Source organism: Bombina bombina, chromosome 4 (genome assembly GCF_027579735.1).
Source record: "Bombina bombina isolate aBomBom1 chromosome 4, aBomBom1.pri, whole genome shotgun sequence".
Taxonomy (NCBI): Eukaryota; Metazoa; Chordata; class Amphibia; order Anura; family Bombinatoridae; genus Bombina; species Bombina bombina.
In genome coordinates, this window is record NC_069502.1 from 748,580,678 (window position 1) to 748,603,048 (window position 22,371).

A 22,371-nucleotide genomic window follows, 5' to 3' on the forward strand; every position below is an offset into this window, starting at 1 on the left:
TTTTTTCCTTCTTCAGGAAGCAGTAAACTACAGCCAATCAGAGGTTGTAACACTCACCTCAATTTAGACTGAAGGTGTGTGCTGGTACTGCCTTCTATTACATTTTGCAGTGATCAGTATGCAGAAGGTGAAGAGGGAAAAAAATTGGCTGCGGAGCTGGAAGGTCTATGCGTCTAAGGTGAAAAATTACATTAACAAAACCGATTTCTCTAGCAGGAAATTAAAGTTAAGGATTAAAAGGTATATTTAGTTTGCAAGGGACCAGTTTTGTATCCCTTTGATTGTTCTACAATCCATAGTAGACTGTCCATTAACAGTTCTTAAAGGGATCTTGAAGTCTTTTTTTGTTTGTTGCTTATCATATATATCATATCATATATTAAGATAAATTAAATCTTTCTGAAAAACTAATGCTGCAGTGTTAAATAAAACTACTATTTAGTGGGGATATACTCGTCAACACATCCAGCCTTGCTTTTTTAACGCAATTATACGAATCTGTTACAAACCATTCAGACTGACTTTCACGCATAAGAAAGTGAGTAAGAAACATATATCCTGGTGGGGTAGAACTCAATCTGTAAAAATGGTCCCCCTACCCCACATTTTATATGTATTTAAGAGCCCTCACAATTTCCTTGGCTAACACATATTTAAAACAATTAAAAAAAAACAACCCATCAATATTTACATATGGAGTAATAAAACCCCAGAATAAGTGGCAACATTCTTAACAGACACACGGAAATGGGAGATCTGGGAGTCCCAGACCTATCGATTTACTATAAAGCTAGAACCCTACAGAGGATTCTTGAGTGGTATAATTCCCACGGTACCAAAGCCTGGGTCTCCACAGACACTTACATATTAAAAGCCTTTCAAGTGGGAGCCTTGTGTTGGGTCCCAAGGGAGGGTAGACTTACAATCTACCAGAGGCTCAACAGCCATAAGCACTTATTCTCTTAATGGGACAAAATCCTCAAATCCATTAAGGGGATCTCAGTTATATTCCTGCTTTCTACCTATACCACAATGTAGAACTGGCAGGAGGGCTAGAACATAGAAACATAGATATTGACGACATATAAGAGCCATAGGCCCAGCAAGTCTGCCCGATATTACCTAACAGTAAAAATGTATCTAGTTTGTAAGATAGCCTAATGCTTGTCCCAGGCCTTTTTAAAGTCCCCCACAGTGTTTGCCATTACTACCTCTTGAGGAAGTTTACTCCATAATTCAATCACTCTTTCTGTAAAGAAGCGCTTCCTTAAATTACTCCTGAATCTACTACCCTTCAGCTTGAGATCATGACCCCTTGTTCTTGAATTTTCCATTTTATGTAAAATACCCACAGCCTCAGTTTTACGAAGCCCTTTAACCTACTTGAAAGTTGTTATCATATCACCTCTCACATAGATTCCAGGGTGCTGTAGAATGGGGAATACCAATTGCTGTACGCAATTGAAAGAATGTACTTGAATAGCACTCAACAGCACAAGTTAAATACTAGCTAATAATACCATAGGTAAAGAAGCCCAAAGAAAGGCGGATTTTAAAACTTAACTTTTAATATAAATGTTAAAATAAGAATTAAAAAGTTACAGTCAGTGTGACAGAGAACGGGTGTGACTCAGAGGGAGGATAGTTCCTCCGGGATCACAGGGTCTTCACATTAGATATATTGTGATCCCGGAGGAACTATCCTCCCTCTAAGTCACACCCGTTCTCTGTCACACGGACTGTAACTTTTTAATTTTTATTTTAACATTTATATTAAAAGTTAAGTTTTAAAATCCGCCTTTCTTTGGGCTTCTTTACCTATGGTATTATTAGCTAGTATTTAACTTGTGCTGTTGAGTGCTATTCAAGTACATTCTTTCAATTGCGTACAGCAATTGGTATTCTTTAGTCTATTTCTCCCAGTGTACAGCACCTAAGTCCCAGATTGTACTACTATTATCTCTCCTACCACACAAGAGACATAAATACAACAAGGGACACAGCACCAGTAGTGCCGTCGTCTTTTTCTTCTTCTCCTTAATATATGCTGTAGAATGGGACTATACTATATCCCTAGTGAGTATGCTAGATAATGTGAAACTAATGAATAGGGATAGATTTTAAGAACCATTATGCACTAAAAATTTCTAATAGGTAATGGATACATTTAATGTCAATCAATTTATATGTCCCAAAGTAATGAAAAACAGTTAATTAAACAGCTGTAAATTTTAAATTTAAACTTACACATTCAGCCTTTGTCCGTCGCCGTAATGCTCCGCCTTCATAGAAGGGCAGAGCTAACGAACAGTATACTAACGCCTACGTATCGTCTATTGACCAATAAGGTCGCATATGCTAATTGTCGAACAAAGTTTCCCCTTTCAATTTGCGCATGCGTCAGCCCTTAGCCGTGCACAGCATTCTTTTCCGCATGCGCATTGAATCCCAGATTGATTTACTGATGCGCTGTGACAGAAGCTGTGTGTGTAATGCATGTGAATGAAGTGCAGCGTTTTCATATCTACACACCGTACATATGAAAAGTCTGCACTTCATTAACATTAGGACTGCAACTAACGATTATTTTCATAATCGATTAATCGGCCGATTATTTTTTCGATTAATCGACTACTCGGATAAAAAAAGAATCAATAATTGTTTCCTATATTTTAAATAAAATCCACATACTGAGTGTTACAAATATAAACTTCAGACTAAAACTTTGCATTAACACAACTGTTTGTCCAATTTTTAAGCAGCAGAGAACAGTTTTATAATTAAACAAAACAAAAACAAAACCTGTTTGATAAGAGGTAGAACTAGAAAGAGACTATCACTGTTAATAACATTCTGTTATTCACTCTTTCAGAAACTTTGCATTGAAATGCAAAAATCTCAACATGTCCACATGCTTCTGGCTAAGGCTGGTTCTCTGTGTGCAGCTATATTTCTTGCAGCAGAGAAAAGGCACTAAGATGGTGTTGAGGTGCTTGAGATGTATAAGTAGGGTTTTGCCAATTTCACCAAAGTGGGATATTTATCTTTGTTAGCTCTTCACCAATGCAAAGGGATTTCCACCTTGGCAAGGGACCTCTCAATAAAGTAACCCTTGACTTCATTCTTACATAAAAATATCTTGAATATCTATATGCAATGGTAAATAACCAGCTATAATGTTAGGGGGAATTATCTAGTCCGCTCTAAAAATAACAGATATATACATATAGGTTGAATCTGGTACATATTATAACAATATATTAAAAATATAAAAAAAACAATAAAAACAAATCAAACGCGCTAAGGACTGTATATCAATAACAGGACAAAGCCTTACACATTTATTTTTACAGTACATATAATCAGCAATGCGCTAATAATTGTACAAACAGATAATAGTGCACATCAATTTAAATAACTCCCATCAGTCTAGGGGCTAGGTGTAAATAACAAGCTCAGCACTATATTATACAAAGCATAGTTCCAAATCCCCTGATTTAATATAAACAATCCAAATGATGACTGTTATATCTGGGTTGCACATAAGCCTGGAGTAGTTGTAAACGTATACTGTCCTGAAAAAGTGAAAAGTAGACGTCTGTAGACGTCCTTTAGGCTAAGGACATAACCATAAAACACAATACTATATGCAGGAGTTCATTGGAGTGAAGCAGCTGGTGTTGTGCACAGACCAACTAATTGCAAACCAATTAATCGATTAATCGATTATGAGATTCGTTGACAACTATTTTCATAATCGATTATTATCGATTATGACGATTAGTTGTTGCAGCTCTAATTAACATGCATTATATACACAGCTTCTGTCACAGCGTGTCAGTGAGTCAATCTGGGATTCAATGAGATTCAAAAAGCTGCTTTTTTAAAATTGATGCATATTGAATATAATATTCCTTAGGGGTTGGGAAACAGCATCCGGTGCTTGGCTTGTGTTCAAAGCCAGCTGACAGAGTACCTAGAAAACCGCTGTACAGGTCATGATTGAGGTCCCACAATCAGCGCAGCGTAAAAATGTGGAATTTTACACAGCAGCGCGCGTATGGACGCTGTGAACAGTGCTTCAGGTGAGCTGATGTCACCACCAATTAAGCGCATGCGCTCATCATTAACGGGTCTCGGTCGCGCACATATGGAAGTGCGGCCGAGCGTATTCTTCTAAAAAGCAAGGGCTTGGTAAGTAACCCAAAAACAGTAAAGATCATATTAATATAAACTATACTAGCCTTTAATTTTCAAAGATAGAAACAGCTACACTATATGATCGGTACATGCCCCATACAATGCTGCAAAGAAAATATGGATGTATAATTTACCTTTAACCCCTTAAGGACAAGGCCATTTTTCAATTTCTTTCCCTTAAGGACCAGGGCTATTTTTAAATTTCTGCGGTGTTTGTGTTTAGCTGTAATTGTCCTCTTACTCATTTACTGTACCCACACATATTATATACCGTTTTTCTCGCCATTAAATTGACTTTCTGAAGATACCATTATTTTCATCATATCTTATAATTTCTATAAAAAAAATTATAAAATATGAGGAAAAAATGGAAAAAAACACACTTTTTCTAACTTTGACCCCCAAAATCTGTTACACATCTACAACCACCAAAAAACACCCATGCTAAATAGTTTCTAAATTTTGTCCTGAGTTTAGAAATACCCAATGTTTACATGTTCTTTGCTTTTTTTGCAAGTTATAGGGCAATAAGTACAAGTAGCACTTTTCTATTTCCAAACCACTTTTTTTCAAAATTAGCGCTAGTTACATTGGGACACTGATATCTTTCAGGAATCCCTGAATATCCCTTGACATGTATATATATATTTTTTAGAAGACATCCCAAAGTATTGATCTAGGCCCATTTTGGTATATTTCATGCCACCATTTCACCGCCAAATGAGATCAAATAAAAAAAATTGTTCACTTTTTCACAATTTTTTTCACAAACTTTAGGTTTCTCACTGAAATTATTTGCAAACAACTTGTGCAATTATGACATAAATGGTTGTAAACGCTTCTCTGGGATTCCTTTTGTTCAGAAATAGCAGACATATATGGCTTTGGCGTTGCTTTTTGGTAATTAGAAGGCCGCTAAATGCCACTGCGCACCACAAGTGAATTATGCCCAACAATGAAGGGGTTAATTAGGGAGCATGTAGGGAGCTTCTAGGGTTAATTTTAGCTTTAGTGTAGTGTAGTAGACAACCCCAAGTATTGATCTAGGCCCATCTTGGTATATTTCATGCCACCATTTCACCGCCAAATGCGATCAAATGAAAAAAAACTTAAAATTTTTCACAATTTTAGGTTTCTCACTGAAATTATTTACAAACAGCTTGTGCAATTATGGCACAAATGGTTGTAAAAGCTTCTCTGGGATCCCCTTTGTTCAGAAATAGCAGACATATATGGCTTTGGCGTTGCTTTTTGGTAATTAGAAGGCCGCTAAATACCGCTGCGCATTACACGTAAATTATGTCTAGCAGTGAAGGGGTTAATTAGGTAGCTTGTAGGGAGCTTGCAGGGTTAATTTTAGCTTTAATGTAGAGATCAGCCTCCCACCTGACACATCACACCCCCTGATCCCTCCCAAACAGCTCTCTTCCCTCCCCCAACCCACAATTGTCCCCGCCATCTTAAGTACTGGCAGAAAGTCTGCCAGTACTAAAATAAAACGTATTTAAATTTTTTTTAAAAATAGCATATTTACATATGCTGATGTGTAGGATCCCCCCTTAGCCCCCAACCTCCCTGATCCCCCCCAAACAGCTCTCTATCCCTCCCCCTCTACCTTATTGGTAGCCATCTTGGGTACTGGCAGCTGTCTGCCAGTACCCAGTTTACTAAAAAAAACAACAACTGCTTTTTATATATATATATATATATATATATATATATATATATATATATATATATATTTTTTTTTTTTTTTTTCTGTAGTGTAGCTTCCCCCCAGCCAAAGAGCAACCCCCCCACCCCCGCCCAGATCCCTTAGATCCCTTTTTAAATTATTTTGTTCCCCACTCTATTTCAATTTTATTTTTATATTTCTGTAGTGTAGCCGTTCCCACCCGCTTCCACCCCGTGCACGCGCCCGCCCCCCCGTGCACGTGCGCGCGCCTCAGTGCGCGCTCCCGATGGTCACGCCCGCGATCCCGCCCCCCTCCAATTCATAGCACACATTGATGGCCGCCCACTGCAGCTCCCACCCACCAACGATACCGGCCATCGATGTCCGGTGCAGAGAGGGCCACAGAGTGGCTCTCTCTGCATCGGATGGCCAAGGGGTGTTATTGCAGGATGCCTCGATATCGAGGCATCACTGCAATAACTGGAAAGCAGCTGGAAGTGAGCAGGATCACTTCCAGCCGCTTTAAACCCCTAATGTCGTACAGGGTACGTCACTGGTCTTTTAAGACCAGGTTGTGTGCGACGTACCCTGTACGACATGCGTCGTTAAGGGGTTAAAGGGAAATGAAACCCACAATTTTTCTTTCATGATTCAGATAGAGCATGCAATTTTAAGCAACTTTCTAATTTACTCCTATTATCAAATTTTCTTCGTTTTCTTGATATCTTTATTTAAAAAGCAGGAATGTATAAGCTTAGATGCCGGCCCATTTTTGGTTCAGCACCAGCTGATTGGTGGCTAAATACCATTTTTAAATCTGTCCCCATGTATTTACCCCACAGAAATACTTTACTGCATCAAATTTTTAGCATGGATAATACTTCTGGTCAAAACACAATAAACAAATCAGGAATTCACTAATCACGTATGCATCAGCATAATTAGACAAAGTGTATTCTTAGGGCCAACGAAGGAAAAAAAGAAAGAAATCACTAAATATAGGCAACAAAACTGCTCATAAGAAATCGAAGAAATGTGACAACAATGGTATATTAAAAATAAAAAATCACTGGTAAAAAAATAAAATAAATAAATCATCAATTGATGGAAAATATATATTTTTTTAAATAATTATATATTAAATTTAGCAAATTAAGATTAACTTACCTCCAAGATAGTTTTTGCGAAAAGTGAAACTGATGGATGAAAATGATCAGTGAGCTGCATTAGAAAAACAAGGATGTTAAACAGATTTTTCTACCAGCAAAAATAACCAAAAAAAAAAAAAATTTTGATTATCGAGCATTTTTAGGTTACTTTCTCACTTTTTTTTTTTTTAATAAAAAGAAAACCTAAAACAAGCCATCAGATTTGACAATATAATTATTCACAGCTAAAGGTCCTGAAGTATAAACGGATAGTTATTTAAAAAACAAACAAAAAAAGTGCTGTAATGTAAGAACCAATGATACTAAAATATATATTCCAAGTTCCCTATCAACAGTCACATTTGTATGGGTTGACTGTAGCAAAAAATTTGTATACGATAGAGCAGGGGTTGACAAATCTGTTTAAAATTTAGGAGCCAGTAAGAATATATAGGAGCCAAGCACGCTTTTATGAGCCTGACAGTGGTATTTGTATATAGATATATGGAGAATAACCCAAAAAGTTAGGAGCAAGGGGTAAAATTCTAGGACCACTGGCTCCCAGGCTCCTGGGTTTGTCAAGCCCTGCGATAGAGGTCCACCTGTATACAGCACAATAAATAATATCAGTAAATTATGTAATCAAAACTTGAGAATACAAGGGTGTGCATTGGAAATGTAAAAAATATATAAATAAGCAAAGCACCTCTGTTAAAGGAGCAGTAACATTATCTTAGCGCTAACTTTATTCAACATAATATTGCAGGTGATATTTTATTATAAAGGAGGATTTCTCAGACCGCCACTCCTTGCTCTACTGAGCGGGTCTGTTTTCGTCACTGAGCGCATCTGGGCAGCTGTCTAGTCACAGCCCGGCCCGATCGCGCCATTACACTCAATGTAGCTCGCTCCTGCTCTGTCTGATAGCGGGAGCAAGCTACAATGAGTGTAATCGCGCGATCGGGCCGGGCTGTGACTAGACAGCTGCCCAGATGCACTCAGTGAAAAAACCAGACCCGCTCAGTAGAGCAAGGAGCGGCGGTCTGAGAAATCCTCCTTTATAATAAAATATCAACTGCAATATTATGTTGAATAAAGTTAGCGCTAAGATAATGTTATATAATTATGCACTATGTGCAGAATTATATAACATTATTTTGTAGGTGTACTGCCCCTTTAAGGCATTTGTATAGCTGTGTTAGTACCATTAATTAACCAAAGTGCAATACAAAATCCAAACACTATAACTAAAGGAATGTACTAATCATCAATTTAAATGCAAATGCAGTTACATCTAATGAAAAAAAAAACTTTAATTGCTGTGGCTTTTTAAATAAGACTATTAAAGTGTATGCATGCAGTCAATCAAACTAGTTACTGTAGTAAGTAATGGGGTGCATGGATTTCAGGGGACTGACAAGACCTGATACCATAGCTGATTTTTTAGAAAACTTTACAGGATGAGAATGACTAAAATGTATACATTAAAAGCATTATTTTTTATTTTATTTAGGTAGGATCTGCAAATAAAAATGTACCCTTTAGTAAAGAGGTTTTAACGTTACTTAAAGGGACACTGAACCCAATTTTTTTTATTTTGTGATTCAGATAGAGCATGCCATTTTAAGCAACTTTCTAATTTACTCCTATTATCAATTTTTCTGCGTTCTCGTGCTATCTTTATTTGAAAAAGAAGGCATCTAAGCTTTTTTTGGGTTCAGAACTCTGGATAGTACTTTTTTTTTTATTGGTGGATGAATTTATCCACCAATCAGCAAGGACAACCCAGGTTGTTCACCAAAAATGGGCCGGCATCTAAACTTACATTCTTGCATTTCAAATAAAGATACCAAGAAAATGAAGAAAATTTGATAATAGGAGTAAATTAGAAAGTTGCTTAACATTTCATGCTCTATCTGAATCACAAAAGAAAAAATTTGGGTTCAGTGTCCCTTTAAAGGACAAGAAAGGTCAAAAATGAAATGTAAATGTGTGCATTTTAATTGTAAATAGAAACATTTTTGCAATATATTTCCATTAGCAAAAATACTAATAGTAAATTATTGTTTTTCATTGGCATACACAGATATGACACATATGCTGTAAGGGGCCCATGTAGCTCTATTCAAATTGTTTGTGAAGACTTAGTTTGTGTCATACAAACCACTGCTGATTCTCTGAGAAAGTGTGGTGTTTGAATACTGGTGCACGGGCACTCACAGCATATGTGTGTATGCCGCTGAAAAACCAGTAATAACTTCTACTAGAAGCATTTTTGCTAATGGTCATATGTTGGAAAAAAACTATATAAAATTGAAAAGCACCCATTCACATTTCAAATCTGACTGTTCTATCCCTTTAAGTTGACAATAAAGTTAGATAAATTGTACAATCAGTGAAATATTATTACTTAGAACTCTGAGATGTTAGACTGAATAGAGACTCTATGATAAGGTTACCTTTTTCAGCTCCCATAAACTTGTGTTGTCCGCTCCACAGAATAAAGGATTTCTATTCAAGGGATCATACTGAGATGAATTCTTTAAACCTAATGTTAAAATGAAACAAATTACATATCAAAAGTATTTGAAACAATTCATTTCAAACCAATGTGTTGTTTTTTACTAGTTTAAAATATTTTCTACCCATTGCTTTTGAAAAGTGTTGTATAAAATGTTTACTTCAAAGGGACACTGAGACTAAATTTTTTCTTTCGTGATTCAGACAGAGCATGCAATTTTAAGCAACTTTCTAATTTACTCCTATTACCAATTTCTCTTTGTTCTCTTGCTATCTTTATTTGAAAAAGAAGGTATCTAAGCTAAGGAGCCAGTCAATTTTTGGTTCAGTAACCTGGCCAGCACTTGTTTATTGGTGGGTGAATGTATCCACCAATCAGCAAGAACAACCCAAGTTGCTCACCAAAAATGGGCCGGCATCTAAACTTACATTTTTGCTTTTCAAATAAAGATACCAAGAGAATGAAGAAAATTTGATAATAGTAGTAAATTAGAAAGTTGCTTAAAATTGCGTGCTCTATCTGAATCATGAGAAAAATTTTTTTGGGTTCAGTGCCCCTTTAAGCTCTTCTGACCTTCTCCTCCTGTATTAGTTTGGTCTTATCTGCTCTTTTTATTACATGTATCTGAATTTTCTATTTAACAGGACCATTAAAAATACAGTACAATTGCATAATGAGCAGATGCATAATAAAAAGACAATGCAAAAGCACAAAGGACCTAATAATATAAACCCGTCTGCTCAGACATTATAATATAAAATGATCTTCCAGCACTGCAAGATCCATAGTGAAATTCTTAAAAGTAGTATCTATAAAGTAATGGGCACCCCCATGCTTGAACTTAAGTATTCTATTCACCTTTCTCTGTTGAGGATAATTAGGGACAGATATAAATCAGGCAATAAAACAGAGTTTACAAAGTTGTGTGGAAATCCTGATAAAACTTTAACCCCTTCGTGTCAGTATAATTGTGTTCACACTGGAACGATGTTCCAATGTAAACACTATTAGTAAAAATGAAATCACGTGATCGACTATGCAATCGTGTGATTTCAAGGCCAAGATCGGATCATGGTGGACTGCCTATGCTGCTAGCCACACCCCAAGGCCGATCCTTGCCTACGTCAAAGGGGGAAGCTGCACAACGCTGTATATGGTAGAACACTCCATACCGTCCAAATGGCGTTAAAGCCCAGTGCTGTTAGGATGGCATGGAACATTCTAACGGTGCGAAGGGGTTAACAATCCTATGTTCAACACAGCCTTGTTTGCACAGTCTCTTTAATTGCCTGATCTATATCTGTCCTTATTTGCCCTCAGCAGGAAAGAGAGATAATAGAATTTTTTTTAAATTACAGGAAAAGGAGACACAAATAAAAATCTCTATTCCAACTAAAACAGAATGCTTTTTTAAATCTATAATAATATTAAACTGTTCTGTTTTCCTAAAATCGTAAAATTGTTGCATGCTCACAGTTTTTTTATATTTTCAAGAGTGAGTGTATTCCTCCTCTAATCCAGCAATTTGTATCACCACAATTCACACTAAAAATAAAACAAACGTTTCCTTCCGCACTTGGGAATTTATGTCTATACCTCTAAAAGAGAACCAAACCAGGAATGCTAATTTAATTGTAGGATGATCTTAACTTTTGAGATACCACACAATAAATTAAAAGCAACATGAAACCCAATATTTTACTTTTATGATTCAGATAGAGCATGCAATTTTTAACAACTTCCTAATTTACTTCTATTATCATTTTTTTTTCCCATTTTCTTAGTAGTCTTATGTTGAAAAGCAGGGACATATGCTCAGGAGCACTTTATGGCAGCAGGTTTGCATGAATATTATCCATTTGCAAGAGCACTAAATGACAGCACTATTTCCTGCTATATAGTGCTCCAGATGCCTACCTGGGTATCTCTTTAACACAGAATATCATGGGAATTAAGCAAATTTGATAACAGAAGTAAATTTGAAACTTTTTTGAAATGGTGTCTGTCTGAATCATTTTTAAGACTGTAGGCTTTGACAGAATCACAAAAGAACATTTTGGGTTTCATATATAATAAATGCATTTCAATGCAATCTATCTGCCTATAAAATAAAATGTTAAAAAAAATATAGCTATCATTTGGTTAGCACATTTTGCAGGGTTTTGTAAATGTATAGGACTCCAAGGAGAGACCCTCTTGAAAATCCTGATGAAGAAATAAATAACAGATAAAAGAGGCAAAATAAATAATAAATGTACAATCTATTTTATTTTTTGTCCCTTTCAACAGCTACCGGTCTCCCACCCCCTCATAAGCTCACAATCATCCAAAACTGACATAGCCATAAATTTAGCTCTTTTGCCCCTGTTACAGAGGAAGAAGCTTCTGCCCTTATACTATCCTCTCGCCTCACTACCTATCCCCATGACCCCATCCCCACACAGCTACTCCCCTCTTCTACCCTTACCCCAATACTCACACACATCTTCAGCTTCTCCCTCAGTACCGGTATATTTTCCTCATCTCTAAAACATGCACTGGTCACACCTATCCTCAAAAAAATCTTCTCTCGATCCAACCTCCCCATCCAACTACCAGCCTGTTTCCCTACTCCCTCTTGCCGCAAAGATTCTTGAAAATCTAGTATACGCAGGTCTATCCCATTTCTTTACACTAAACTCCCTCCTTTACCCACTGCAATCTGGATTTCACCCCCATCACTCCACAGAGTCAGCAATTGTTAAGGTTACCAACTACCTACTTACAGCAAAATCCAAAGGCCACTTCTCTCTGCTTATCCTCCTTGACCTTTCCGCAGCCTTTAAAACTGTTGACCACCCTCTTTTGCTCCAAACCCTCCAATCCTTCGGGAAAATTCAAGAACAAGGGGTCATGAGCTCAAGCTAAAGGGTAGTAGATTCAGGAGTAATTTGAGGAAGCACTTCTTTACAGAAAGAGTGATTGATTTATGGAATAAACTTCCTCAAGAGGTAGTAGCAACAAACACTGTGGGGGACTTTAAAAATGCATGGGACAAGCATAGGGCTATCCTACGAACTAGATAAGTTTATACTGTTAGGTAAGGTGGGGCAGACTTGCTGGGCCTATGGCTCTTATCTGCCGTCAATATCTATGTTTCTATGTTTCTATTTGCAACACAGCTCTGTCGTGGTTCTCTTCCTACCTGTCTAACTTTACCTTTAGTGTAGCCTTCTCTGGGGCATCCTCTGCCTCGTTACCACTTTCTGTTGGGGTACCGCAAGGCTCTGTCCTCGGTCCCCTTCTCTTCTCAATCTACACTTCATCATTAGGTTCCCTAATAAAGTCCCACAGGTTTCAATATCATTTGTATGCCGACAACACCCAAATCTACCTCTCTCCTTCCGTGCTAACCCGTGTCACTAACTCTCTCTCATATCTCATCTTGGATGTCCTCTCACTACCTCAAGCTAAATCTCTCCAAAACTGAGCTCCTTATTTCCCCCCCTTCATCCAAAATCTCCACCCCCCTTTCTCTATAACTGTAGATAACTCCATCATTACCCCTAACCCCACATGCCCGATGTCTAGTGGTCACACTTGACTCAGATCTTTCTTTCACTCCTCACATTCAGTCCTTAGCTAAAGCCTGCCGCTTTCACCTTAAAAACATCACTAAAATTAGACATTTCCCTACACAAGACACAACTAAGCTTTTAAACCACTCTCTCGTCCTTTCCCGCCTCGACTACTGCAACTCCATCCTCTCTGGTCTCCCTAGCTGCCGCCTAGCTCCTTTACAATCCATAATGAATGCCTCTGCCAGGATCATCTTCCTCACACGTCGCTCTTCATCTGCTGCACCTCTCTGCCAATCCCTTCACTGGCTTCCTTTTGCCTCCAGGACAAATCACAAAATTCTCACTCTGACATACAAAGCCCTCAACTGCACTGCTCCCCCTATATCTTAGACCTTGTCTCCAGATACTCTCCCTCCTGTCCCCTTCGCTCTGCTCATGACCTCCTCCTCTCCTCCTCTCTTGTTACCTCCTCACACTCCCGTTTACAGTATTTCTCCAGACTGGCTCCCATCTTGTGGAACTATCTGCCTCGCTCCACAAGACTCTCCCCTAGTTTTGAAAGCTTCAATCGTTTCCTAAAGACTCTACTATTCAGGGATCCATACAACCTACACTAACCTTCCTAACTCCATTGCTATCCCCTTGAACCCCTTAGCATGGAAGCCTATGAGCCCAGCTGTTTGTAGATCACCTTCATAAGAGCCAACTAGAACAGTGCAACTCTCGGCAGGGCCATCTACCCATTTGATCCCTAGAAATGTTATCTTGTATACCGCCTATGTTTATAGTGCTGCGGAATCTGTAGGCGCTCTACAAATACCTGATAATAAAAATGAGGGAAATTATCTTAATAGTACATGTATTTTTTAAAATAAACACACACACACAAAAAAAAGGCTCAGTTCTTCCAGCTATAGCCAAGCAGTGCTAATCTGTCTACTCTGGCTCTGCTACATTGTTATTACCATGGAGTGTTTGCTGATGTACCCAGGATGACGAAGATACAGTATTTCCTGATTTCACAATTTTGTCACTATTGTTTGTGCTTTTTTTTCGGTCTTCTTCATCGTCATCATCATCATCATCATCAGGCATGTCATGAAAATGCTCTTCTTCATCCTCTTCCTTAATAATAATAAAAAATGTACACAACAATCGATTAACCTTTAAGATTTTGTTTGCATGGTTAAAGGGCCACTGTAAGTAAATATTTTCTATGCCTGTTACTAACTAACTACCCCAAATACGCTTTTTATCAATAGCATTTCATTAACATATCTCTACCGTATATCAGAAATCTTGTCTGCAAATTTAATTGTTTTCCAAACCCACTCCGTGGGTACCCTTTGCTCTGTACCAATCCGTTTACAATACCTAGGTTTCAAAATGGCGCTTTAAACACAAAGTTATTGGTTTAAGTATTTTGAACATGCAGTGCTGAAAATAGTGGGCAGGATAACGTGACATCATCGGCGAATAAAATATATATCTTTTAGAACGTTATGAAACTTCGTTTTGGAGAAAATATAGGTCAGTAGGTTTTAATTAATGTTTATTAACTTTAATATGTTAGTTGTTTAGCTTAAAAATTATAACAGAAAGTAATGCTTTAATGTATTTTTGGACATCTTAAATTACATGGGTTAAAAAAATCTGTTTAAAATTTAGAAGCCAGACAGTGGTATTTATATATAGATATATGGAAAATAAACCAAAAAGTTAGGAGCCAGGGGTACAATTCTAGGAGGCAGTGGCTCCCTGGCTTCTGGGTTTGTCGAACCAGTACTTAATATGCATATTTGCATGCAACAGAAACTTCTTGATGGAATTCACAATACTTTCAAAGCTCCAGCACAAGGCTTGATATATTATGGAAGCCAATTAGCCATAGCTTTTTTCTACTTGTTCTATCTATATTGAAAATGATTCACTGGATCTTTAAAAAAATAATAATCTGTAACTAGCTCAAGAATATTCTAGCTGGCTGCAGTTTCACAAAATACTGCTGACCCCATAGTACAACACTAGATGATCAACGACAAAGCATGATGGGGTCGACTTATGAAGCTGCGGTGGACAGGGACGCACATACGCGCCCCTGTCTGCCGCAGCTCGCCTCTGGGGGGCTGAATTTCACTGCCGGAATTCAGCATTGCACACAAGTCCACCCGCTCCAGATTAGTAAGAAATTGCTGGGGGACGAGTAAAAAAGAAAATTTGACACCCCTGTATGATATATACACAAAAAAATAAATCAATAAATCATACCCCATTTTCTTCAAGCAATACTTTCAGCCCTGGCTTAAGCCTCATAATCTCAGACAAGAGGTATAATGCCCCACATATGAATGCAGGTTTTTGGCCACAGGTGACTTGCAGTAATCGTTTTACGAATGCCTTTACACGTCTCAGGACAACATCAGCTTTCAGGGATTTGAACAGAAGGTTAAGAAACATGGTCTGCCGGGAACCCTGTGACAGACCTGGATCTAATAGCTTCCTGTTAAGACAGAAAAATGGGTCTTAAATAAACTACTTCTTAGTGCTTTACAAGAAAAAAATTATATAAATAAAATATGCATTATTTCATTAGCCTCTGGAAAGTCAAACTAAATGTGCTGATGACAATAGAATTATAAAGTTTATGTTCATATTATAGCAAAATAGCTAATCTTTTACATTGCGTGCATCACTTTATTTGGCATGTATTCAGTATTTAATGTTTAAAACAATCATGACATACAATATTGTTATATGCATTGTAATATTTACCAATATAGTGTATGAAAATTCACTTGAATTAATGTTTTTATTTTTTTTACTTAACAAAATATCAACTAATATTAAAGAGGCATAAAAGTGCAAAAAGAAAACTCTCTAACGTCTAAGAGCAATTTATGACTGAACTGTTGCTTGTATATAAATGTGTATTTATCTCCTGCAAATGAATTAAACACATGGCTACAATCAGCTCCATAGCAGCAATGCACTACTGTGAGCTCGCTGAAAAAAATCTGGTGAACCAATCAAAAAAGACAGGTGTGTAGTCATCATATACCATCTAGCTCCCAGTTCAGCACTGAGCTCCTGAGCCTAAACAGATATATATTTTTTTTTAATGGAAAGAATGAACTAATTAAGTACAAAATGGAAGGCAAAATTAAACTTTCCTGATTCAGGTAGATCATACAATTTTAAAAAATGAAATAAAAATATCCTAATTAACTTTGGCTGTCAACATGACCTCTTAAAAGGACAGTGTACACCAATTTTCATACAACTGCATGTAATAGACACTACTATAAAGAATAATATGCACAGATACCGATATAAAAATTCAGTATAAAACCGTTTAAAAACTTACTTAGAAGCTTCCAGTTTAGCTCTGTTTAAAAGGTTACTGGAACACCCACTGCAAGTGGGAAATAACAGACACTCCCCCCCCCCTCCCCCTGCATATTAAAAGACCCTTTACACAAACCGAAGCAAGTTGGATTAGGTATACGTCGGTTTTCTCCTAAAACTTGGTTAGGAGTCTGAAAATCAGAGCAATGCTATTTAAAAATAAGCAACACTATCCATTTAAAAAAAAAACAACAAAAAAAAAACTGTATGGGCTATATAAATGCATCATCTACAAAACATTTGTGCAAAGAAAAATCTAGTATATAATGTCCCTTTTATCTAGGTATTGTTAGTTAAAACGTAGATCCTTTCTATGAAAGCATACCTACATATGTAGGCTTAAACACCAGAATTTTTATTGTTTTACAAGATAGATAATCCCTTTATTACCCATTTCCCAGTTTTGCATAACTAACACATTTATAATATACTTTTAACCTCTGTGATTATCTTGTATCTAAGCCTCTGCAAACTGCCCCTTTTTTCAGTTCTTTTGACAGACTTGCAGTCTAGCCAATCAGTGCCTGCTCCCAGATAACTTCTCGTGCACGAGCACAGTGTTATCTATATGAAATACGTGAACTAACACCCTCTAGTAGTGAAAAACTGTTCAAATGCAATCTGAAAGAGGTGGGCTTCAAGGTCTAAGAAATTAGCATATGAACCTCCTTTCAACTAAGAATACCAAGAAAACAAAGCAAAATTGGTGATAAAAGTAAATTGTTTAAAATTACATGCTCTATTTGAACCATGAAAGTTTATTTTGGCCTAGACTGTCCCTTTAAGTAATATATGGCAGTATGTGAAACAGTTTGTTACAATGTTATACATATAATGCTTAAAAAACCTGCACATTCCTGACTATATCTCAGTATGCTTTCATGGAAAAAAGGAATGGAGTTTCAACAAAGGATACAAAAAAAATTGTTTTATTTTAATACTCTCGAGCTGAATTGTGAAAGTTTAATTTTGGCTTCCATGTCACTTCAGATAATGTCTTCAGGAAATATAATGTTGAGGGGGCATCTCTGCCTCTTGCCTATAATAATATCAGTTTGATATAGTATTCCTCCCGCCTATATAATGCTAAATAATATCAGTTTGATATAGTATTCCTCCCGCCTATATAATGCTAAATAATATCAGTTTGATATAGTATTCCTCCCGCCTATATAATGCTAAATAATATCAGTTTGATATAGTATTCCTCCCGCCTATATAATGCTAAATAATATCAGTTTGATATAGTATTCCTCCCGCCTATATAATGCTAAATAATATCAGTTTGATATAGTATTCCTCTCGCCTATATATGCTAAACAATATCAGTTTGATATAGTATTCCTCCCGCCTATATAATGCTAAATAATATCAGTTTGATATAGTATTCCTCCCGCCTATATAATGCTAAATAATATCAGTTTGATATAGTATTCCTCCCGCCTATATAATGCTAAATAATATCAGTTTGATATAGTATTCCTCCCGCCTATATAATGCTAAATAATATCAGTTTGATATAGTATTCCTCCCGCCTATATAATGCTAAATAATATCAGTTTGATATAGTATTCCTCACGCCTATATAATGCTAAATATCAGTTTGATATAGTATTCCTCTCGCCTATATATGCTAAATAATATCAGTTTGTTATAGTATTCCTCCCGCCTATATAATGCTTAATAACATCAGTTTGATATAGTATTCCTCTCTCATATATAATGCTAAATAACATCAGTTTGATATAGTATTCCTCTCTCCTATATGATAAACAACATCAGTTTGATATAGTATTCCTCTCGCCTATATAATGCTAAATAACATCAGTTTGATATAGCATTCCTCTCGCTTATATAATGCTAAACAACATCAGTTTGATATAATATTTCTCTTGCCTATATATTGCTAAATAATATCAGTGTGATATAGTATTCCTCTTGCCTATATAATGCTAAATTATATCAGTTTGATATAGTATTCCTCTCACCTATATAATGCTACATATCAGTTTGATATAGTATTCCTCTCACCTTTATAATGCTAAATAATATCAGTTTGATATAGTATTCATCTCGCCTATATAATGCTAAATAACATCAGTTTGATATAGTATTCCTCTCGCCTACATAATGCTAAATAATATCAGTTTGATGTAGTATTCCTCTCGCCTATATAATGCTAAGTAATAATAGTTTAATGAAGTATGCCCCTTGCCTATGTAATGCTGAACAATATCAGTTTAATATATGCCCCTTACCTATAAAATTATGAACAATATCAGTTTCATATAGTATGCCTCTTACCTATGTAATGCTGAACAATATCAGTTTAATATAGTATGCCTCTTACCTATATAATGTTGAATAATATTGGTTTGATATATGCTTATTGCCTATATGATGCTGAATAATATTTGTTTGATGTAGTATGCCCCTTACATATATAATGCTGAATAATATTTTATTTATAGAATATGCCCCTTACCTATATTATGTTGAATAATATCAGTTTGATATAGTATGCCTTTTGCCTAAATAATGCTGAATAATATTGATTTGATATAGTATATTGCTTGCCTTTATAATGATGAATAATATTGGTTTAATACAGTAAGCATCTTACCTATATAATGCTGAATAATAACGGTTTGATATAGTATGCTGAGAGTCCATGACTTGAAAAAGCAACATCAAGACTTGCACTCCAGTGTTAAAGCTCACTACATGCACAATTCTAAAGAGAGTGTCAAGCTGCTCTTTTACTTTTTCGCTAGCAATATTCGCATATGGATATGATCTGTTTACACCTGTCAACAGCGCCCGCAGGATTTTAGAATCAATTTCTTTTTTCTTGATGCATGCCCGAAAAAAAGAAAAATAGACTGTTATAAGCTGATTTGCTAAGTCCACCTCATCATGAGAAAGAATTGTTTGGTTTAAAAAGCAAACACCATAGTACTGTGCTTTTTCACTAATATTGGGTCGATACAGCAGTCTCTCCAGTTCCGTACACACTACTACTTTCATATTGGGATGTTTGTTAAGCAACATCTCAAGTAAATATGAAGCCTTAGTCGCTATTCTGTACTGAGGATCACCCAGTTTATTCACCAACAATACCAAGAGAGACTTTTCTTCTTCAGGCTTATTGCAGAGTAATTCAAGAGCAACATTTAATGATTTTGCCTTTGTTGCAATGAGGTTGTCATGTGACAAGGTTTCCAGAACTTTGACAAATTCGGCTACATGCTTTTTCAGCTGACCTTCGAAATACCATAATATGAGCCTCCTATCTCTTGCATCTCTGTTGCCGCTAGAAAGTTCCTCCAGTTTGTGAAATGGATGCTGTGCAAAACTACGTAGTTTGCGGTTATCTGGTAAAAGATCCGAAAGGAGGAGTTCCTTAAATGTATCAAGTGCCATTAGATTCTGACGCTTGCTGCCCTGCTTTCTAATCAAATTGATCAGGTTTTCTATAAACTGTAAGGTATGCACAGGTGCATCCTGGATGTAAACTGTCATGGCTGCCATCCTGTCACCCAATGTACCTGTAGATACAACAGTTTTCATCCAAGCAGAATTGGCACCTTTTTGAAGTTCTTTCTTGTTTCTGTACAAATTTACCTCATGTTCGTGTAGTTTTTCAGCTAACGATTTATATTTTTTTAAGTTGTCTTCGTTTTGAGGTTCTCCTGTGTATTCCTTGGTATATTCATGGTCATACCATTTCCCACCAGGTTTTATTAATAGTATTGGTCGTTCGAAAAAGTCAAATACTGGTCGTCCTTTGCTTTTTGTTGTTGCACTAGAGTTAGTAACCTTTTTTTGATCAACTTTATTTTTTTTATTTTTTTCTGTGTCTTTATTGGTTTGCGACTCCTGGATTTTCTTGTTTTTAATTGGTTTCTTGGAGATTGATACATCTGATTCTTTTTCCTTTTCATTCTTTTTTGCTTGAGTATCCTCTTCTTCTGTAATCTTCACAGACATTTTGCTTAAACCAAGCTTTTCTATAAATGCTTTTAATTCACCCTCCTCTAAGTCATCAATTCCACCTTTCTTCCCACCATCCACCATTTCATCGACATCTTCCATGCCAGCCAGCATTACATAATCACGCTACATGAAACAAAACAAAAAGAAAACATCAAAATCATTGTTCTAATCTACTTAGTGGGACATGAAACTCAAAAACTAGATAATGGCAGACCGCACAGTGCTCCAGACAGGTGCACACTGCCTACCTAGGTATGCTCTACAACAAAGAATACTACGAGAACAATGCAAATTCAATTTATTTATTTTTTTAAATTGTACGCTTTAGCTGAATCATGAAAGAAAATGTTGGGGTTTCATATCTCTTTTAAAGTTTAATGTAAATACATATTGGGTGTATTGGTGACATACAGTATGTTTAAATTCTGAACAATCTATTTTCTGTGTATGCCATTTTAAATGAGCTCCTACACTGCAAGAGAAAGCTGCAATACGTTGTGTAAAAATAAAATCACTGCCTTTTTTAGTCTAGCAACAGATCCAAGGCAGGGAAAGTGACATGAGTGAATTGCAGTTATCATTTACTAATCGAGCTAGGGTCTATACAAAGGGATGTTATAGTGTGCAACAGTTGGTGATTTAGCTGCAAAATAATGTCAGTGTTCTCCACAGGATCTATTTAATGGGCACACCACCTGGCTGATTTTACTGACCAACCGGCTAAAATGTAAGCCAATATTAAAGTTTAAATTAGACAATAAAACTGTTTTCAATTTTTGTTGCACAAATTAACATTAAAATCAATTTATGTTAATATATGCAATTGATGTGTGCTTTGGAACATTTGTAGCATTTATAAACAACAGAAAATGCTAGAGTATTACACTGTCCCCAACCCATAGTGCCATCTGGCTGGCAAAATTATCTGAGGATATACTGAATTTTACAATCTATCTTACAAATAAACCCAATTTTGAATTTTTTAGACTATGAATAGCCTCCTGTTTCAAAGTTACAGGACTATATCTGCAGCACTTCAGCAACATTGGATAAAAATTAAGAGCCAAATGCCAATAACTTCACACGTGATGTCACCAGCAACCTGTCATTGTAACCCCAAGGAGTGAGTTACTTACTTTTGTTTTCTACCTATGAATGCAATTGCACAACTGACAGGTCAATGTCCCCCTTTAAATGCCATTTTAAGACAATGCAACTGTCTCTTCAATGCTGGGTTATTCTCTCATATAACCACTGTTAGCCTCTGCCCCTGAACACCTTGGCAATCTCCTACTTATGTTACTTGCAAACTATATCCAGCTGACCATGCTGTACCCTGCTGGTCAATAGCATCCTAAAGTATCCTGCTGACCTGACCACTGCCAGACATTTGTCTCTAACCAATGCTATCAGGGGAGAGGTATAGGGAGAAAGAGGGTACACACGTATCACGAAAAGTAGGGGGGGGGGCATTTTGCACTTTTTTTTCCTGACTCCTATTTATATACACATTTAGCAAGGCGGGATAAAATAACACATTAGGCCACTGTAATGTGATAACGTAGAAAGTAAAAAAAAATATATCTGTTGCCAGAGCCATATACCTTAGTTCCCCCCATACGCAACACATCATCCAGAGTTAGCTCATTATCCCCGGCTATCTCCAAGTCCTCGGTGTCACCACCGTCCTCATGGTCTATTCCTGCCATGCTGCCCAGCGCTGAGTTACAACGATCGGCAACTGGGAGAGCTTGTCTTCACCACACCAGCGTGGCTCCCTAGAAGACCGGAACCCAGCGCTTCCTGACAAGGCACAGCACCATCACACGGATAAAAAAATACTGCAGAGCAAACTACTGCTCAGCA

At 36.7% G+C, this 22,371-nt stretch overlaps 1 protein-coding gene across 1 annotated transcript in view; it reads right to left on the reverse strand.

Annotated features, from left to right (window-relative positions):
• The window catches only part of CEBPZ (CCAAT enhancer binding protein zeta), a 73,361-nt gene extending 51,054 nt beyond the window's left edge, over positions 1-22,307 (reverse strand). The window contains exons 1-6 of the mRNA XM_053711018.1: positions 22,110-22,307; positions 19,133-20,628; positions 15,373-15,604; positions 14,070-14,229; positions 9,483-9,571; positions 7,043-7,096 (exon numbers count right to left, since the gene is read on the reverse strand). Of these exons, the coding sequence (XP_053566993.1) occupies positions 7,043-7,096; positions 9,483-9,571; positions 14,070-14,229; positions 15,373-15,604; positions 19,133-20,628; positions 22,110-22,214 (2,136 nt within the window). The 5' untranslated portion in view covers positions 22,215-22,307. The remainder of the gene's footprint in view (positions 1-7,042; positions 7,097-9,482; positions 9,572-14,069; positions 14,230-15,372; positions 15,605-19,132; positions 20,629-22,109) is intronic.
• Between the last annotated feature and the right edge of the window lie 64 nt (positions 22,308-22,371).